The following is a 20,069-nucleotide window of genomic DNA, read 5'->3' on the forward strand; positions in this document are numbered from 1 at the left end:
GTACTTTTACTGATTTTTAAGTAGTAGAAAATTCAAACAAAATGTCAGATTTGCAACATTATTCATACGCTGCTGGTTATTTGCAATCTTGTTTTCATTTTCTTTTTCGTTAATGTTAATTACATTTTGAAAATGTGATTTTTAAAATATTTACCTTCATACACCCAATCTGGGATTCCATTTAAAATTTTATTGTGTTCTCCATTGGTGGTGATCGTGGTACTGATACCCCCTGGCACCTCTTTAATATATATGTTATTTTCCCAAACGTAGGCCTGCAGTAAAGAAAAGAACAGTAGAATTATGTGCAACGAGCATTGACAGAAGAGTCCCCTCTAAAGGGAGAGGGCAAATATAAACAGCGTCCTAGCCTTTCAGGACTTAATTATATCCAAATGCTCTCCATCAAATACTGACACAGCATGGACAGAAGCAGTGTTAGTGAGTGTGGTGCAATAAAAATTAATGATTAGTGCTAGGTTGCTAATTAAAAGGTGTATTGACTATTTCCTGTTAAATATGGAATCTGTCACTATCCTTAGTAGTTGGGATAATAAGAGGTGATGAGTCAAGTGGTGCTCTTTCTTGCAACAAGTGCATTGGAGTCAATGGCCATGTTTTCTCATTCTTTCCCAGAAAAATACAAAAAAAAAAAACCCAATTAAACAAAATTCAGTTGTGCAACACAGATTTCACCTTGAATCTGTATTGTTTACAAACATGAATAACCTGTAAATTATAACCTTATGATTGGTGCTGATGTAATTTGTCACTATTCACTAAAACTTGTGCATTATAATAATGTACCCTCTGTTGTAAAATATATGGGTATTTGAAGTCACCTTGAGCGCCACAACTTGCATGAAAAAAAATAAATAAAAAAAAACTCAGCCTACCGCCTGTATTTGGTCATGTAACTCCTCTGTGAGTTATAAGATCCTTATATTTTAAACATTTGCTGTGTAAACAAGAAGTTGAGAATACACTCATCTCTATAGCTGGAATAAGGCTCTATAATTAATAGTCTAAAACCTTTAGATTTAGGTTGAGGTGCAGGGCAAAAAAAATCAGCAACACTACACCAATCAGCTATTAGGGTATATATATAACAGGATTTCAGTGCAGAATTCACTATTAACTGGTGCGTTTTGAAAAAAACATGTTTTCCGATGACAGGATCAATTTAATGTGATTAAAGGGGAAAAGTCTCATTTTATTTAAGAGAAAAAAGTAAGTTTGCAGAATTCTCATTTCTAAACAAAAGTTGATGCTACGTACCAGTTTATGACCAACGGGAGACCAAGTTATATATTGAATTTTGTTGGGAAGCTCATTTGCGGCCACAATTTCTCTGGAAAAAAAGTAAATAAAAGAAAACATATATCTAAAAAGCAATTCCCATCACCTCTCTAAATACAATTAAGCGTTTACAGATTCTTGGTTTTGATTATAAGGCCAAGGTTTATGATCATTATCTCTATAAACTTTTATGACATCTGATTAATATTTAAATACTTAGGAGTACAGCAAGGTACTTGTCAGTGAGATCAGTGAGAGTCCATCAAGAATGCAGATAGACTAGGGCCTGTGTGCTTTCTTATACACCCCATGGAAAACATTCTCTCTACTGGTGGTCAGACCACATAGAAATGACCAAGAGGAGAAGTAGGAGTGGGACATCATGGGGTTATTAGCACTGGATATTTACCAAGAATTATCAAGCTTTTAAAAAAAATAGATCTTCATCTTAGTGAAGCAACTTACTTTTTTTCAATGTCATAGATATGGTAAGAAGCTGTGTAGGAATGTCTCCATAACTGGAAGAAACCAAGATACAGCATTAAGACAATTTAGGTTTACTGGCTAACACAGAACAGATGTAATTAACTAAACAATATTTATTTTAGTAAAATACGCATTACAAAGTCTATTCCAGGTCTAGTAACCCATAACAACCTATATGATGTTTGATTTCAAAGACTAGACCAATATGCTGCCTACAGATTGGTTGGTAAAGAGTACTGCAAATTCCAACACTGTATGGATCAGACTCGATATCCTGGGTTCAACAAGAGCCATTCACACTGAAAATACACTCTTACCTTTTCATAGTTATACTGCAGCAGTGCATATTTTCTGTCTTCGGAAAGTGTATAAAATGAAGAATTGCTATTATGCTGTTGGATAAACAAATTCAATAATTTAATACTGGGAAATTAGTTTTGGTCTGTAAGTTCTTAATAAGAATCACAAATATTTCACCTACAATAGTGGTATTGGAAATTATTTCTGTTGTTGTCTCGTTGTCAACATTAAAAATGAGCACGTTGTCCTTGTCCCTGAAGACAAACTCATTTTCTAGAAGAAGAGAGAAAAAAAAAGACAAAATTAATGAAATTCACTTAGTTCTGAAGAATTCTCATTTCCATCGTGCTATATTGGTACCATTTTGCCTGAGACAGGAAACATAATAGCTACAGAAATACAGTTAGAATAAAGTTACCTAGTCTGCAAGATTACAGGAGGATCTCCTAGTGGGCCCCAGAGGGGAAAATTCCCATTAGACCTTTATTATTTGTATCATAAGCCTCTATATACTGTATAACAGGGTCTACTAAACATTTTGAGATTTTGCCTCAGGACAGAATATTCCGTGTAGGGTTCCTATTGTCTATTTACAGAAGAAATCTTACTCTAAATAATTCCATCTCCAAAGAGCATGGGAATTAGTGATGTGCGGGCCGACCCACAGGTCAGGAAGGTTTGTGTCAATGGCACACAAAGTTTGTGCTCCACTTCTGCCAGACATGCTCCTTTTATATACTTCGGCATCTGTGTACCATGCTCCCTTCTGTGACATCACAGCAGGGCGGGGCAGGCATATAAATAGGAGGGAATGGCGGGATAGAGTCAAGTTTTTCTCGACCTGCACATCACTTATGGGGATGCAATTTTCCATCACTGAATAGATTAATTCATGCAATTTGTGCCATTGTTCAGTCTTAAGGAGTCTATGGTATACTGTGCATATATGTTACCAAATTATGCCATCAAGATGGCTGCAAAGAATTCATGAATTGGGACACAAGTCATTTTTAAATGTATCCATCAATTACATTGACTAGACAAAAGCTAAATAAATCCTAAAGTAAACATTCTCTATACCAATAATCAATAATCAGTACTTTAGATTGTGTTGTGAACTAGTGATCAGTGCTTCAGTTGTTTTGCAGCAGCTCAGCATAGGCCTAGGCAACACCATCCATAAAAGGTATTTCACTGGATGGCTTTGAATGGCTTGGAGGATTAAGGATGTTTCTAGGATTCACCTAGTTATAACATTCCAGTGAATGTGGAGAAGACTGTGTTGAGCCAATCATGTAAGCAGAAACATCAGTCTCCTTAGTGCCTGCCTTGAGCCAATAGTTCACATTCACCAACCATGTTCTTCTGGCAAAAGGTCTATGTTTAATTTAAAAGGGAAGCCCATTTTATTTCATGCCTATGCTTATTACCCTGGAATATATTTGTGTGTTGGGTGTTTAGTGGTTAATTGGATCTTACAATTTAATTGCAGTCTGGCATTGGCTGTTAAAAAATTGAGTTTTCATTTTTATCTTCTTTTATTTTTATCATTTTATCAGTTTTAGTTTTAAACATTATCTTACTCTATAGCCATTGCAGTTCCAGTGTTGGGTGTCATCCTCACTATTGCTAGCAACCTCCTAGCAGAAGGGTTTGTAGTTTTAGGGTGAATAAAGTGACATTACATGACAATATACTAACAGTGCACATCAGTGAGGCCTGCTCTTTTTGTTGGGTACATTTATATAGAAAGATTGTTACCTGAAACCCACTTTAGGCCAAACGATTTGGGCCTGTACTCATCGCTAAAATAATCTTCCAGTGTAAATGTCTTGCGGTCATCTCCCTTTCCTGTAGTATAAAAATATATAAGATATAATATAAATAATTACCATTTTTCTATACAAAGTTAATGAAAAATATCAGAACCAGATCCCATTTTCTGTTTTCAAAGAGTCGCTTTTAAAGGAAAATGCATGGAAAAAAAGTTCATGTAAAAATCCAAGATCACATCTGCTAACAATTGTAATTGAGGATGACTTCCAAAATGTAGCGGTCTGCACACAATGTAGAAACATTGCTAGTATTTCCAACAAAGTGGAACAATTTCTGAGTTACAATTTTGTTTTCCTTATTTCTCAGCTGTGGTTTGTAAAGGAAACTGCTTTGTTTTTTAGAAAGTTAATTATAGGTTGTTGCAAACTTATCCAGCTGCTGACATGGCTGGCAAAGAAACACCATAATTATCATACAATAACACCCATGCACTCTTACTGGGTAAATTTGTACCAGTGCAATGACTCATCATAGCAACCAGTCAGACATTAGCATTAATCAGTCTATTGCTGATTGGTTACTATGGGTTAATACACTAGTAAAATCTGTGCATGGATTCTAATGTGATCCAGTATATAAAAAGAACTATAAACCATATAAGCGTAGCCCCAACAATGTAACCCTTAGAAACTAGAAATGTACATCCATTCTGTAGTTGACAAGTAAAACAAAAAACTACTGATTGCAATTGGAAATATAAATATGATGTGGACTCAATGGATGCCCACAGTACATCCTCAATGTAAGTAGTGCACTCACAGTCACCTTATTTGCACTGCCTGCCACTGAACACAATTCATACTAGAGATTGATATAAGTGAATCTACTTATTGGGCATCACATGCGGGGGGGGGGGGGAACACATGGAGGGACTGATTATGTTTTAAATAACAAGTGATATAATTTGACAGACTTTTGAGACTTTATACTGCAGTCAGTGCATCTTGAGCACTAGAGGCCAATAATATAAGGACTGGCAGAGAGGGGTGCTTTTAAAAGGCAATGGGCAACACCTTGAATATTTTAAGTATTAAACCCCTTTGTTCTTTTTGGTAAGCTTTTTCAGGGTCCATATTCTGATTAATAGTTACAATTAAGTACCAGTTGCAAACAACCTTAGAATATCATTGTCTACTACCATGGTCCCCAAAATATGGGGCTGACCTCCTTGAAGAAACTAGAGCTATGGCAGTAGGGGGAAAAGGAGGTTAACCTGAATGCCAGTTAAGGCAAAATTTGGGAAAATGGAACATTTGTTCCCGTAGATAAAGTACAGACTGGCCTGTCAGGATTTGGGGGTGAAAACTTATCCACCATAGTAGATGATCTTGAAATTATGGCAGTATTTTCTTTTTATGAGCTTAACCAAAGTTTGAACCTTAAGGAACTTGAATTTAAAGTGTCCTGACAACCTCTGCTGTAGTACCAATGTGTTAGCTTTGGAAACGCTACTATAGTTTATATAAACAAGCTGCTGTATAGCCATGGGGGCAGTCATTCATCACAGTATACATAGTAGATAACAGATAAGCTATGTTGTATACAATTGGATTCTTCACACACAGTAGATTCCCATTGTATCCTACAGAATTTATCGGTGTGATATGCTTATCTAATGTGTTTCCTGTGCTTGAAAGGCTGCCCCATGGCTACACAGCAGCTTGTTTTAAACTATTGTTGTGTTTCTGAAGCAAACACATCAGTTTTATCAGTGCAGGGCAACAGTACATTATATTTTCATTACTTTAGGGCACTTTTTTTGGTGTTACAGTTCCTTTAGGGTTGGGGCAGACGGGCAGATTCGGGGAGATTTAGTTGCCTGTCGACTAATCGCTTCTTCTGCGTGGCGACAATCTCCACGAACTGCCTTCCGTCTGCCTTCCGTATGCTTGAATGAAGAATCACCTGCACTAATGCACTCGCGGCGCTTTGATTTCTGAAGTCGCCCCAAGTTGCCTCACAAGGAAACTTCGGAAATCGAAGCGCCGCAAGTGTATTAAGAAGAAGAGGCGACTAGTCACCAGGCGACGAAATCTCCCCGAATCTGCTCGTCTGCCCCAACCCAAAATGACCCTGTCTAAATCTGGGTCTTAAGCTATTTATTTATTTACCCAGTTTTATAAGAAATGGATGGATTAGATCACTAGCAGCTAATAACTCACTAATAACAGTCAATTTTTCATTATGTTTTTCCTCACACTTCATCCTCTGCATGAAACCCGTCAGCCGTCATGAACTGTGAAGCCAAAGCATAAATAATAACATTAGAATGATTTACAATTCCCAATTTCCAGATGTTTCAGATATTTCTCAAAGTTTTATTTCCTGTGTGTCCGACTGAAAATAAATGAGAGTGGCTTTGTTTCTTATAGATTTCACTGGGGGAAAAAGAGCATTTAAATAAGTCATAATGACACATTAGGCATATGCCTTTGGTGATGTCCCTGAGCTCCTTATATTTATTGTTGTTTTAAGTGGTAATTTATTCATTGCTAAATAGAGCATTGGAATTTTACCTATCTACAACACATGTAGATCAATATCCAGGCAGGAATTTTCTTCACTTATAAAGACTTTATGGTGTTTGTGTAATAAAAATGGTTTAATGTTTGTTTGTAGTCCTGTATCATATAGAAACCAATCACATGATTTATTTCAAACAGACCAGCCGGATCAACAACAGCTTGGAGTAGTTTTTCCTCTATAGACTTCCTACAATAAAAATTAGGGAAACCTTTGCAGCCTGCTGTGATTTTACCAATTACAATAGTTGTGGGCTGCTCCTCCAGTAAGTCTCCTCCTTGGGTTTAGAATGATAGATATTGAGCCAAACTGATCAGGTGACACATTGTTCAGTTTAGCTAAACAAGAGACAAGGCATTGATCATCGTTAGCTCTGCAATAACCCATAAGACCAGTACCCAGATAAGTCAATGAATCCAGTTTGCTTTTGGGGTTATTGAGAACAAAGAATGATTGCAGTATAATTGGTACTTGATTTTACTTAAAACGTTGAAGTATTTTTTTTTAGTGCATATTGTGATAGGCTATTCTACTGAATCATTGCCTGGACCTTAACCTTTCAGGTATATTAGTCTAACAAATACTTGTTTTTCATATAATTATTATTCAGCATGTTTCCTTCAGATCAGTTCATTTCATCAGTTCAGATAGTTTATCTTTGGTCTGTACTACTCATCATCATAACAGATTAGATCACGGAGAGGCTAAGTAAAAATGGCTTGTTTCATAATCTAAGAAAAAATTAAGGCTTTTGCGAAACCTGCTTTACATCATCTTTAGTTTTCTGTAAATACTCAGTAAAACATTGGCCTGGAATATCCAGTGCAGAACATATGTATTATCATTCATTATTTGTTATGAAATTCAAAGTTCTTTTTAGTGATGCAGTCTAATGGACAAACTAAGGTCCGCTTAAGGTGCCACAGAATCTCTTTCTATCAGTTAAAATAAATAAAAAAACAAAGCAAAAGTATTGTAGAAGTGATACCTATATTGGCTAACAATAAAAATACATTGCAAACTTTAGGAGCAACAAGGTCCCTTTGTCATGCAAAACGCAAATAAAAGCTGAAAAGGCACAGCATATACACAGTTAAATCACTTCTACAATACTTTGTGATTAATTGTTTTATGTTATGTTTGCCACTGGCTAACACGGTACCACTGTTTTTGTTTTATTTCTATCTATAAAACCAATGATAATCAAGACTTTTTATACTTCCCTGTGTCACTGACCCTTTCTCCCATACTCATTATGACTCATATTTTTTTATTTGGATTTCAAGCCCCCATTTGAGGTCTATGCCCCCCATAAAGATAATCAACATGTCATTGTATCAGCCATGTTTTCTAGGGCAGCAAATGGGTGTTCACCCTAATTGGCATTCAAGCTGGACAGGAGTATCTAGATGTGTAAAAACAAACTCTAAATATCTTCCTCACTGGCATTCAGGCAAATGAGGAAAATATTTAGACCCACCAAGAATGCCCCATGGTGGGTCAGGCCCATGTTTTGCAAATCACTGCTCTACACACATTTTGGCAAAGATCTGAGGCAGCATCTTTATTTGGCACATGTAATTGGACTGTGACTTTACAGTGTGAGGCTGAATCACTTTAAATACCAGTTTTGTTAAGCAATGCTTTCTTTACCCTGTAGGGCACACGCACTACATGTAGTTTACTACCTTATTATTATTTGTCCTGTCCACAGCAGTGAATGTCACCTGTAAATATTTGAACAGGATCTTTGATCCTTGTCATTTTTTTACTTTGCTCGGCACAACTTTGTCTTTAACTTAAATAAACCATGTATATTACTTCTTCCCACTCCCTTGCACTTGACATTCTGTCATCTGCTGGTATATATTCACTCTACTCTCTACTGTGCTTCTTTGGCTATGTTGCTTTTTTCTTTCAGTCATCCATTCCTACAATTTATCATACATGCTTACGTTTCCATCCAAGCACTCCCCATCTATACAGTACCTCCTTCCCTAAGAATTAAACAATGCCAGCTTATAGTCACAGCTACTAGCCTTAGACCTTACCTACAATTAGTAGCCCTTCTTTGAGGGAATCCCATCAAATGACATAACCCACAATAACACCACCTTCTTTAGCCACCCTTTATAAGGCACAGAGGACAAAGGCATGATAGGGAAAAACAGTGTCCACTACTTGTTCCACCATTCAGTTAGTGACAGACTAGGAGGCTTAAAGGAACAGTCACACCAAAAAATAAGTGTTGATGAGCAATGAACATGTAAAGTACTGTTGGGCTGTGTTATGTTTTGGGTAGCCGAGGATGAGTAGAATAGAACAGTGCTTTATTAGCCATTACACAACAGTAACTTTCACTTTCCAGGAAGTATGCACAGTATAAGTATGAGCACAGTGACATCTACAGGACATTTGTATAAACACCACATATTCCCCCTATAGTAGGAAAGCATTTTAAAACAATATTATACATTCTTCACAACAAAGTCCTTGGTCCATTCAGGTAGCTTTCTGATTCTTTCAGTACGCCTTATAGGTTCACTTTCTTCAGGCCTATTGCAGTTGACATCAGGAGTAGGAAAATGTCCTTCATCAAATGGAGCTTCTCCAAAGTCATATCTACCCGTATTCCTGTTTCAGTATTCCTGGTTTCTTAATTCTGACTAAAGATCCAGGCTGAAAGTGTACTTCTTTGGCACCATGTTTTCTGTCAGTATAAGCTTTGCATTTGGCTTGTTGACGTTTCACAATGTCAGCAGTAGATGATTTTGTAGGCACAGTATTTTGTGGAAGTTTGATGTCTGCAACATGTAACTATCTGCCATGTAAGAATTCAGATGGAGATGATTGGGTTGTTGCATGGCACGTTGCTCTGTAGTTATGTACTGTAGGAACTCTGTTGTAAATACTTTTCAAGATTTCCCAGTAAGATTTGATGTCTGTAATACTTCTTTCAGACTTCTGTTGAATCACTCGATTTCTCCCTTTGCTTGTGGGTAATACACTGAAGATTTCCCATGCACAATATTCCTCTCTCTCAGATACAAGGATTCAAACTCATATGAGACAAACTGTGGTCCGTTGTCTGATATTAACTGCTTTGGATTACCTTCTCTGCTGAAGACTGTAGACAGAAATGTTATTACTGTAGCTGATGTTATATGAGAAACAAATGCAATTTCAGGCCATTTGCTGTAATAGTCTATCAAGGTTATAGCAAATCTACAGTCTATAGGACCATCTGTAAAAGGACCGACAATATCAATAGCAAGTTTTTCCCATGCTGAATCAGAAAATGGTATTGGTTGGATATCTGGTCTCACCTTAACTTTGTGTACAAAGTTCTTTGCACAACCCAGTGAAGTGTTGCTTTGTGGTGAAATTTTAGATACCGGCTGTGTGGCAGGCACTGGCGCTGTAGTAATGAGACCATCAACTAATTGTAGGTTTAATGCAGCAAATAGATCCCTTCCAAGTATAGCAGTACCCTTATTCACAATGTAAAAGTCACATTTTGCAGTATTTGATTCAAATTGTACAGTCACTGGCAAGCAACCAAGCACAGGAATTGGATCCTTTAAGTAACTGATCAGTTTCAGGGCAGGTGCAACAAGCGGATCTTTTGCAAAGTATTTCAAGAAAATATCCTTTGGTAGTATAGAAACAGCTGAACCTGTATCAAGCATCAGGTCAATGGAGTGTCCCTTGTCAGCAGAAGCAGTACTGACACTGACATATAAACTTGTCTGGAATAAATTTACCAGCTTTATCCACACTTAATACTGTGACATTTGTTGTAGTGACTTCATGAACATCTTTAGCAGAACTACGGCAGATCTTAGAAAAATGTCCTACTTTTGTGCAGCTGCGGCACCGTTTAGCTTTTGCAGGACATGTAACATGATTTGCAGTGTGTTGTGTTGAACCACAGTAAAAGCATTATTTTCTATTTGTATTTGCTGTATGGTTTTGCAGTGTAGGTGAATCCCTTTCCTTAGCACTGTATTTTGCCTGTGACTGTGCATTATTAGGCCACAGTTCTGAATTCACAATCTGTACATTCCCAGCAGTTCCCTGACTGAGAGTTTTAGCCTCTGCTACTGCTGTTTCAATTTGGCTAGCAACTGTAATAGCCTTTGCAAGGGTTAAATAGTCTCTCTCTAATGCGAGGTGAATTAGTTTTTTCCACTATTTGGTCTTTTAGCATTTCATCTGTTAGATTCCTAAACTCACAGGTAACAACCAGCTCTCTCAAAGCTGCTACAAATTGTTCTGTGGATTCGCCATTACGTTGTCCACGTTGGCGGAATTTATATCTTTCAGCAACCACATTTACTCTTGGCACAAAAAAGTTCTTTACATCAGTAAGAGCAGTTTCATAAGTATCATCAGGTAATGGTAATATATAGAATATACGCTGTCCCTCTGCTCCCAGGCAGTGAATAAGAGCAGCAGAAATCTTCCCTTGGTCAGCAGCAATAATGTAATTTTCAAACATACGGATCCAAGCTGTAAAAGGTAGGCTAACCAGGATTTGGAAGAAAAGGCGCAGGCTGCTGTAGAGGTAGAAGAGCCATCTCATCGTCAATTTGTTATGTTTTGGGTAGCTGAGGATGAGTAGAGTATAACAGTGCTTTATTAACAGAGACTCATGCAGCCATTACACAACAGTAACTTTCACTTTTAAGCTGAAAGGAAGTATCCATAGTATAAGTCTGAGCACAATGACATTTACAGGCCATTTGTATAAACACCACAGTTCTGCACTGGCAGAACTGGTGTGTTTTCTTTAGAAACTCAACTACAGTATATAAACAAGCTGCTGTGAGCCATGGGGGCAGCCATTCAAGCACAGGATACACAATAGTTTCTAAATGAAACTCACTAGTTGTACCAGTGCAGGGCCACACTACAATACTGTCATTCATTTTTAAGTATCCCATCACCCCTTGGGACCTAAACTCAGTTAAGAGGCCTTACCTAATGGCATCATGGCCCCATTCCTCCACCTTTCCTGTTATGCTTTCAGGGCCCACTTACTAGTTTCCTTTTTTTGAAACAGTTATGTCTTTTCTGATGATGCATGGCTGATAATGTCCACATTAGGATGATCAGCATAAAACTACAAGGATAAATATGCAGATTTATATACAGGCACCTACAGGTTTGTCACCCAGAAAACAACCTTGCAGCTAGAACATTATTTGCCACTTGGTCTTGGGTATGATTGATACTCAAGCTTAATACAGAGGCCAATAAAGCCAATGACGTACTTTACAGCATAAAAAAAGTCACAAGTAACATGAGCCCAGATCTTCCCCATATTACTAGTAGACCACAGGTTACTCTGGACCAGACAGAGTATCAATGCCTAAGTGGGCTCCAGTGTGGGGGTCAATCCCTATCAACCTTTTCTTATATCCACCTTAATAAGTGTAACATTCTGCCTGGACCTAAACCAATTATGTTTGGGAAACTATGTAGATCATATTTCTCTATATGAAACCAACAGCTATGGCTCTGGTTCACTGCCTTTGGGATCAGAGTTTTCAGGTAACTATGGCTTGTTCAAGTGTCAATCTGGCCACAAATGCTCAGAGTTAAAAATCAGCCTGTCCTTAAAATCCTCCTCTCTAAACTCACTCACTGCCTGTTATAGGTGTCCTGGTGTTGTTACCTGCCTCCCTGGTCCTGATACTAATGTAGACTACCTGGTTTTGACCCTGACTTGTTCCTGACTTTGAGTTTGTCTCATGATTCTATGGCTGTTATCTTGTTATAACCTGGCCTGTCTATGTCCAACTCTGTCCTTTCTGGCTCCCTTGCCTGCCCATGAGGGAGTTACTGGATTCTCATGCAGTAAAACCTGGGGACACCCAAGTAGCTGAGGGCCGGTTCCAAGGCCACTTTAGAAAAATCAGCCCTAGACAGGAATCTAGATACTCCCCTGAGGTTTGTGATTACCATACGTGAAAATAAGCCTATAACTTCTATATAATTAGCTGTGGCGTCATCTAATGAGTTGGAACTGGATATCATATTCTCTGGTAGACCTTGGAGGCCCAAGACTCTTGACTCTCATTCAACACTCACATGGCAGGGCACAACTGTAGGAACACAACCTCCAGGAATATGATTTTTCCTCTATTTTCAGACCCAATAATCCCATGATGACCCAATCCCTTTAAATAGCTGCTAATCAATATTCACTTGTGCCTCCCATATGGTGGATGGTATTAAATGTAGATTACCTTATTATGGGTTTACAAATGAAACGGAAGAACTGGACCTGATTATGGCTAAAATGATAACATGCTGATGCAATTGTAATATGTCATTGTTTATATAACAATTAAAAACAGACTGGTATTAATGATTAGGTCTTCAGCACAAACAAGTGCAAAATAAATTCAAATCCAACCTGTTTCTAATTTAATGATACAAATAAACTACTGGAACAGTTAAAATGTTCTTTAATCTTTTGATGTTCTATTAAAATATTTTCAAGCTTTAAGTACCGACCCTACTTGAACTTAAGTTAACTGCCTCTCCTTAAGTATTCTGTGTCACAAGACTGACTTTATTCCTGCTGCAGCCCATATGGAAGTTCTTTTTCATGAGACACTTGGATGAATGTTTTTTTCCCTCTGCTCATTGCTCACAGTCATATTTCAAATTTCCCAAGAAATGTGATACCTAAAGTATTATCTGTAAACATTTATTTTATCCACAGAGCAGCATCTGTGGTTAAAACTCATGACCAAGATGTTAATAAAGCAAATAACTTCAGGTAGGAACAGGCATTTTTTTCTATTCCATTAAAGTAGAACAGTAAGTAAACATAAAATAATTTAAAGAGGTTTCCTACATTTTTTAATCTTGCTCCAATTGCAGTTGATCTCCCATTATGAATGAGTTAAGAAAAACGTTCACTTTAAGGTTATGATTATGCATCCAGCACAGGGAATTATAATTATTATTATATTATAATAAGGCCCTGTAGCACATTAGACCAGGAGTACAGATACTCTCACATTTCTCACTGGGAAAACCCTATTTTCATTCTCCTGTGATATATTTACATGGGCCATATATTTATCATATAGGGATGGATAGCCACGCTATAGCCAAAGGCAGGGTGAAAGGTTTTCTGGCAAAATGAGAGGAAACAATTTAAGGGTAATTTACAAAAACAATGAAGTTCAGTGTGCAAATCACTGTTTTTTTATCCCTAATGCAGTTTTTTTATGATTATTAGATATTAATTACACCAGTGCGTCCAAATGAAGGCAGCTGGTAGTCTAACATTTTCATAGAGAGGATTGTGTCACTTCTGGTACAGAAAACTTTAAATGGAGTTAGTGAGTAATTACTTTGACTCAACTTTGCCACATTAAGGGTGATAGCAGCATGTTTCCTAGTTTCAAATAGGGTCACTTGTGTACAAATCAGCAGAAGAGGCACATATACAATAGAACTTAGTGCAGCTATGCAGAAGTGCAAGTAGAATGTTTAGATGCAAAATCATAATTTGGGTCGATTTTAGTGCCATTGTATTTGTGCCTGTGACCCCTTTTGAAATTATCCCACAGAATATATTGTGCATCTCTTTGCAATGCAGTTAATGGTAACATCATATAATTCTTATTAAATTTCCATCTTTTACTTGTTAACTCTGTTCTGCTATGCCAAAAAATTCGCTAAACTTTCTTTGCCTTTTCACCAAATGCATTGACTGAATGGGCATTTTTTTCTTGCCCCAAATACATCTGGGTCAATGGCCATTTTTCCAGCAAAAGAAACGCGTTTTTTTTTCCAAGTGAGATAAAAATCACAGTGAAATTCAAGCTCAGAATTCCTAATGTGACCTAATTAGGTCACGCTTACTTTTACAAAACATAATTCCATCAAAATATCTAATACTTAAGAGTTTTAGCCAATGGATCCATAGTCCCAACTCTTCTGAAATCTATGATGTTATCCTTTCCATTTTACATAAGAAACCCTGCGCTTTAGCCTTCAGTTCAGATTGGGACTTGTAACAACATTGATATAAATGTGGTGCTAACAGATGCAGCACAGGAGATACATTTGTTTTCACCAACACAGGATCAGTAGGAACTATAGTCATTCAACACTTCATTTGCTATTATCATATTATTTGCCAGATATGGGGAAAAGTGTATTTGGCAAGACATTAAAAAGATTAAAAAGTATGAGTGCATATAAATCACATTGAAAGAATTAAGGAAAGAACAAACTCCGAGCACCAAATATATAACTCTAAAAAAGCATTAGTCAGCCCTTCTTGTGTCAGACCTAGGAAAACAAAGGGGATTTAAAACCAAAAAGGAAATCAAAATGAGATCTTGGCTATCACTTGAGTGGTTCTTTTGCAATTCACTACTACAACCCCTATAATTTACACCAGGGCAAAGTGAAATAGACAACACTATCCTATGGTACAGTGAATAGTTGTAGTATGTATAATGTGGGGTAGCTAGGCATTAAACCTGCATGTGCAAAAAATAGGCTGAAATATTAGCTGAGAGTTCAAGATTAATTGCACAATATAAATCTCTGTAGGCTTGTATGAAGTGGTCAGTAAACCAGCATACACAAGCATTGACATTTATATTTCAGAAGTTGCAGCAGGAAGGAAGTTTCACAATCCACAGGATGAATATATTGTGAAACAAAAATAGGACTTCACTTTATATGTATAAGGATGAACTTCTATTTTTTACCACTTAACTGCCTGATTATTAAGCACATTTATAAGCTGCGGAAACTATGAGGCAAAGATGTGCAATAAACAGACTATTAAATAACCAAAAACATAAGAGCATTTAGACTGAACACAGAGTATGGCTGGCATGTTGTGAAACAGTTTTAAATGCTGACCAGTTATTTTGGCAAAGAACTGTACATTATGTTCCAGGATATGTTTTATAGTGGGTTAATTTACTAACTGGGAAATATATTATTTTTGTCTATACAGTATTTGTGGAAGTTGCCATGTTACTTTGAGTTAGAAGAAGGAGAAGGTATCTTGGAAGAAAACCCAGTTTCATTTTCATGGACAACCCTATAGCATAAAGGTCACCAACTGGGCCAGGGAGCTGTTATTTTGCATCAGCAAGCTGTTATCTGGTACCTTCCCATTGTTCTATTGCAGAAGCGTAACTAGAGGGGGGCGGGCCCTGGCGCAGGACGCGCAGCCGTGCCCCGTCCCCCTCTGTACACCCGGAAACTGTCCGGGATATGCGCAGCGGAGAGCGGACTTCGCGGACTGCGGGGGGCCCTGAGGGGGTGCGGGCCCTGGTCCGCTAGCACCCCCTGCTCCCCCGGTAGTTCCGCCACTGTTCTATTGCTAGTCTGCTGGCGGCTGGGAACAATATCACTCCAACTTGCAGTACAGCAGTAAAGAGTGACTGAAGTTTACCAGAGTACAAGTCACATGGCTGAGGACACCTGGGAAACAGACAATACGTCTAGCCCCATGTCAGATTTTAAAATTAAATATTTGTTTGCTCTTGTGAAAAACAGATTTCAGTGAAGAATTCTGCTATAGCAGCACCATCAACTGATGTGTTTTTTTAAAAAAAGAACAGTTTTCCCATGACAGAATCCTTTTAAGGATACTTTATTGACATACACTTGTTAACAGCACATTAAATTATACCTCACATAGGTGCAAATTCACCAGCGACGGCTTCGCTCACAGCGCAACACTTCGCTAGGCGTAGATTCTCCAAGACAACGGTAATTCACTAAAATCCGAAGTTGCGTCCAGGGCGCCAAATGCTGGTGAAGTTTCACTAGTGCTACTGCTCCAAACGGCTAGGATTGGCTAATTTGCATATGGCTGGAAGTTAAAGTTCAATGGACATATATGTTGCAGCAAATACATTACACTACACCTTAATAAAATAAAATAAAGTTTTTATTTTGCCCTAAACATGAGCCCAGTGTATAATTTATGTGCCATATGTTAGGCACGTATGTAGGGGGGAAGCCGGTTACCCCCAAAAAAATGTATGCTCTTTTTCAGCCTTCCACCCTGAAAAAGGAAAAGAGACTAGTGTTTTTTGGGACTTTTTTAACAATTTTCAACAATTTTTTTTGGAACTCCTATTGCACTTCGCCTGGTCTGAGGTGGCGAAGGCAAGTCTGGCACAAGAGGTAACGTTCAGTAAAATCCGCATCGTAGTGAATTTATGTAGTTACGTCCAATAAGGAAGGCTAGGAGAATTCTCAGGGAACACATTGTTAATTGTCACCCCCACTCCCAGGAGAGAAGATACGGAATAAGGAGTCAAATAATCCTTTCTGCTGCTCGTCTTCCCAGAGTTGAGTTCTGGCATTATCAGCCCACTGGGACATTTGACAACTTTGATCTAACCCCACATTCCATTAGTCGATGGATTTTTTCCCACCAACTGTTATGGTGATGTTATTGAGTTTTTCTAGTTGACAGACTAGTGGTTTTCTGAATTATTGTAGCTTATGAGTAGTCATGCTATAGTAGCTGATTAACAAAATGTCAGACTAGATACCATCCAGATATTAGATACCAAGTATTGTTGGTTATGGAACAGAAGATATATTATGTAGAAAATATATCATAGACATGTTGGTGCCTCTGGATCATACCGAACCATATCAGTTTTCACTTCCAATCACACAATTTTACTTTTAATTTTACTGGGTTGCATTTGGGACCCATTCAGTGAAACACAACAGTCATTGCTGAAAGTAGAACAAGTATCTAAGCCCAGAATGTAAAATGCTTGTAAACAAAACAAAATGGAACAGGGTTGTAAACCATTGACCAATTTGCAGGGAAAGTTGTATGTGAACACGAGGTTCTTCTGTCAGAGTCTCTAAACATGTGCAGTTCATAAAACCCAGAGGACTGAATAAACATTCTGCAAAGGGACACAAATCAATCACTAATTACTGCTCTGTGGATCAAGTCTGATCAATTTATAAACTGTACATGCCAGCCTTCAGCCCCATCCATAACAGCAAGTCATAAAAAATATTCAGCTTCCCCAGCCAGACTGCATATGTTTCAAGTTGCCCAAATATGTTCTTCGGATGTACGTTAAAACAAGAAATTCCAATCTCTTGGAGAAAAAACTCCAGATGTGTCCACAATATGTTTTAATTTACACAACACTCCCAAACAGCAGCAGGAAAAAAAAAACTTTGTTTTAAAAGAACAGTAAAGATTTAACTTAAGTTGCTGTTATATGAAAGATCATGGTGTTGGTGTACAAGCAGCACAACTCATATCTCTGCTAAAAGCAGCATTAATGTCCAGTTCACTGGCTGCAGATCAGGTGCATGTATAGGTGCAACCTGCTAAGAGAACCATGTTATTATCAGCAGGTGACACATGATGTTAATAGAAGTGGTTTTGTGACTTGCCACAAGTTCCAAAGAGGACCTATATAAAGAAGTATCTGTGTGAATAGCTTCAGCTTTGCACATGTGCCCACAAATGAACCCATATGTAGCTAACAGTTTGGGTACATTTCAGGTAGGTGTAGTTGACAAATTGTGTTTTTCAAAAATCAGAGTATGTCATATGCCACATTAGCAATTTGTAGGAGACTACAGTTAGTTACAGGCTAAACATATATTTCTCTGTACCCTATGGAGTATCCAACAATGCAACCCTATTTTTAACCTGTAATAAAGAGTTACAAGCAGCTTGAATGAACTTACTCTATTATACACATACTGTAGTATATCATGGCCTTGTGGGGAGATACTTGCTTGTAAAGACTCTATTTTCTTACCTTTGGTTGCAAGCAGAGCAACAGGAACAGCAACGACAGTAACAACCACTGCCCCCATTAGTATACCGAACAACCACTTCAGCCATGTCTGAAAAACAATAACAAAAGTATACAGTAGTATCACCCACTGCTCTGAAATCATTTGCCAAGTCCTTCCAAGGATGGCAGAAATGTGGCAACAATCCCAATGGGCATTCATGAACACTGGACAGCTTCTACCACTGGGGGGGGGGTTATTGTGAAGGAAATCAGTTTTCACATCCAAAAGTAAATTGTACAAATTCAGACCAAGCCAGTTTTTGTGATAGGTATGGGATGAAATATTTGGAAATCCATCATGCAGAAAGCAAATACAGGGCATTGCCATGGCACACAGTGTTCTATTTGACTGGTTACAAATGTAACAAGGAGACAATATCTTGAACATAGTGATATCGAAATTCAGTCTGTATTACTGCAATCCTACGATTTTCTTACATTTTTAACTGTAGGCATTGTGCATCACATTACAGAATGACCCAAACATTGCAGATAATAGAGCCAATACCTGTAAAAGAAGGTTTAGCTGTAGCTACTGACCTTCATTTTCCTTGGGATTCTTCTGCAGCTGGTGTTCCCTTAACCAGCACAAAGGACATCAGTGGAGCAAAGAGAAGAAAATAAATAGAGAGGTAAGATATCCCGTGATGATTGAATGCAGACTAGTTAAAAACGGAGCCAAAACTGTTAAACAATAACCAAGGAGGAGATACAGCAGTTTGGCACAGAATACGGGTGCTGGTGTCCCTTGCCAATGTAGGTCCTGGGAATGCAGTCACACTGATCTTTAGACTTAGTGATTCTCCACGATCAGCTCAGAGATCAGTCTGAAAGTGCACAGAGAAACTTTCTCCCATCTGTTTGGGACTGGGAGGGGAATGTATGATCAGTGAGCAGTCAGGTTGCATTGGAATGGCTTGGAGTTAAGGGGGATGAACTGCAAATAGTGCTGGTTCCTGGAATTTTATGCATGTAATTATTTATTCTAAAAACATATATGTATGCTGTGCCCATGTAAGGAGTACATACTTAAGATACCAAGATAATTTTTGACAGAGCAGGATCTCTTCTGTGAATGCTGATTCAGGGCCAACTGATTGCAGATTTGTGCCTGCTTAGATGCCTCCTGTAAGAGTGCTGACCTGCAGAGTCAAGGAGGTTTATAGCAGCCATGCTCATTCCTTCTCTGCCACTGAAGGGCTTGTAAAAGACTATAAGGAATTACCATGGCTCATGCACAGAAACCCAGATCCTTTTCTGAGTCAATTAAAGCCATGCTTGGAAGGCCTTTCCCTCCTGGCTACTAACAGACTAAGTTTTAAGGTTAGCTTCTGCTTTGGCATTGGCTGATTAACCTGAAGAGTTATTTAAAGGGACAGCAATAATAAAGTTGAGAAGTACCAGGTTTTCAGTGGCCAGTCTTTTGATTGGTTGTTGTGGCTTACTGCATGGGTGCCAGCCTTGCATACTTCTCATACAAAGATGCCTAAGCCATGCAGGTGCCATCACATCCCATTAAACCAGGAAACATAAAAATCCAGATGCAAAGGAGAGAGCGCACAGTTCATTTGGATACATTTGGCATGGCTGCACAGAAATCAGTGCATGCATTTGAATTAAGGGCTAATTAGCCAAGCAGCATGTGGATTTTATCTATCTAGTTTTAGGTCATTCAGATTTTATATGCACTTGTATTTACCAACTGCTCACTTACAAAACTGAATGTGAGAGCTTGAAGCGGCATGGAAAACTTGCATCCATTGACTTGCCTTG

At 38.1% G+C, this 20,069-nt stretch overlaps 1 protein-coding gene across 1 annotated transcript in view; it reads right to left on the minus strand.

Moving 5' to 3' along the window:
* The window catches only part of dpp4.S (dipeptidyl-peptidase 4 S homeolog), a 34,688-nt gene extending 15,784 nt beyond the window's left edge, over positions 1 to 18,904 (minus strand). The window contains 8 exon segments of the mRNA NM_001088050.1: positions 155 to 275; positions 1,279 to 1,351; positions 1,765 to 1,817; positions 2,103 to 2,177; positions 2,267 to 2,358; positions 3,847 to 3,936; positions 18,258 to 18,345; positions 18,837 to 18,904. Coding sequence (NP_001081519.1) covers positions 155 to 275; positions 1,279 to 1,351; positions 1,765 to 1,817; positions 2,103 to 2,177; positions 2,267 to 2,358; positions 3,847 to 3,936; positions 18,258 to 18,345; positions 18,837 to 18,842 — 598 coding nt within the window. The 5' untranslated portion in view covers positions 18,843 to 18,904.
* Between the last annotated feature and the right edge of the window lie 1,165 nt (positions 18,905 to 20,069).

The sequence above is a fragment of the Xenopus laevis genome, chromosome 9_10S, assembly GCF_017654675.1.
Source record: "Xenopus laevis strain J_2021 chromosome 9_10S, Xenopus_laevis_v10.1, whole genome shotgun sequence".
Lineage (NCBI taxonomy): Eukaryota > Metazoa > Chordata > Amphibia > Anura > Pipidae > Xenopus > Xenopus laevis.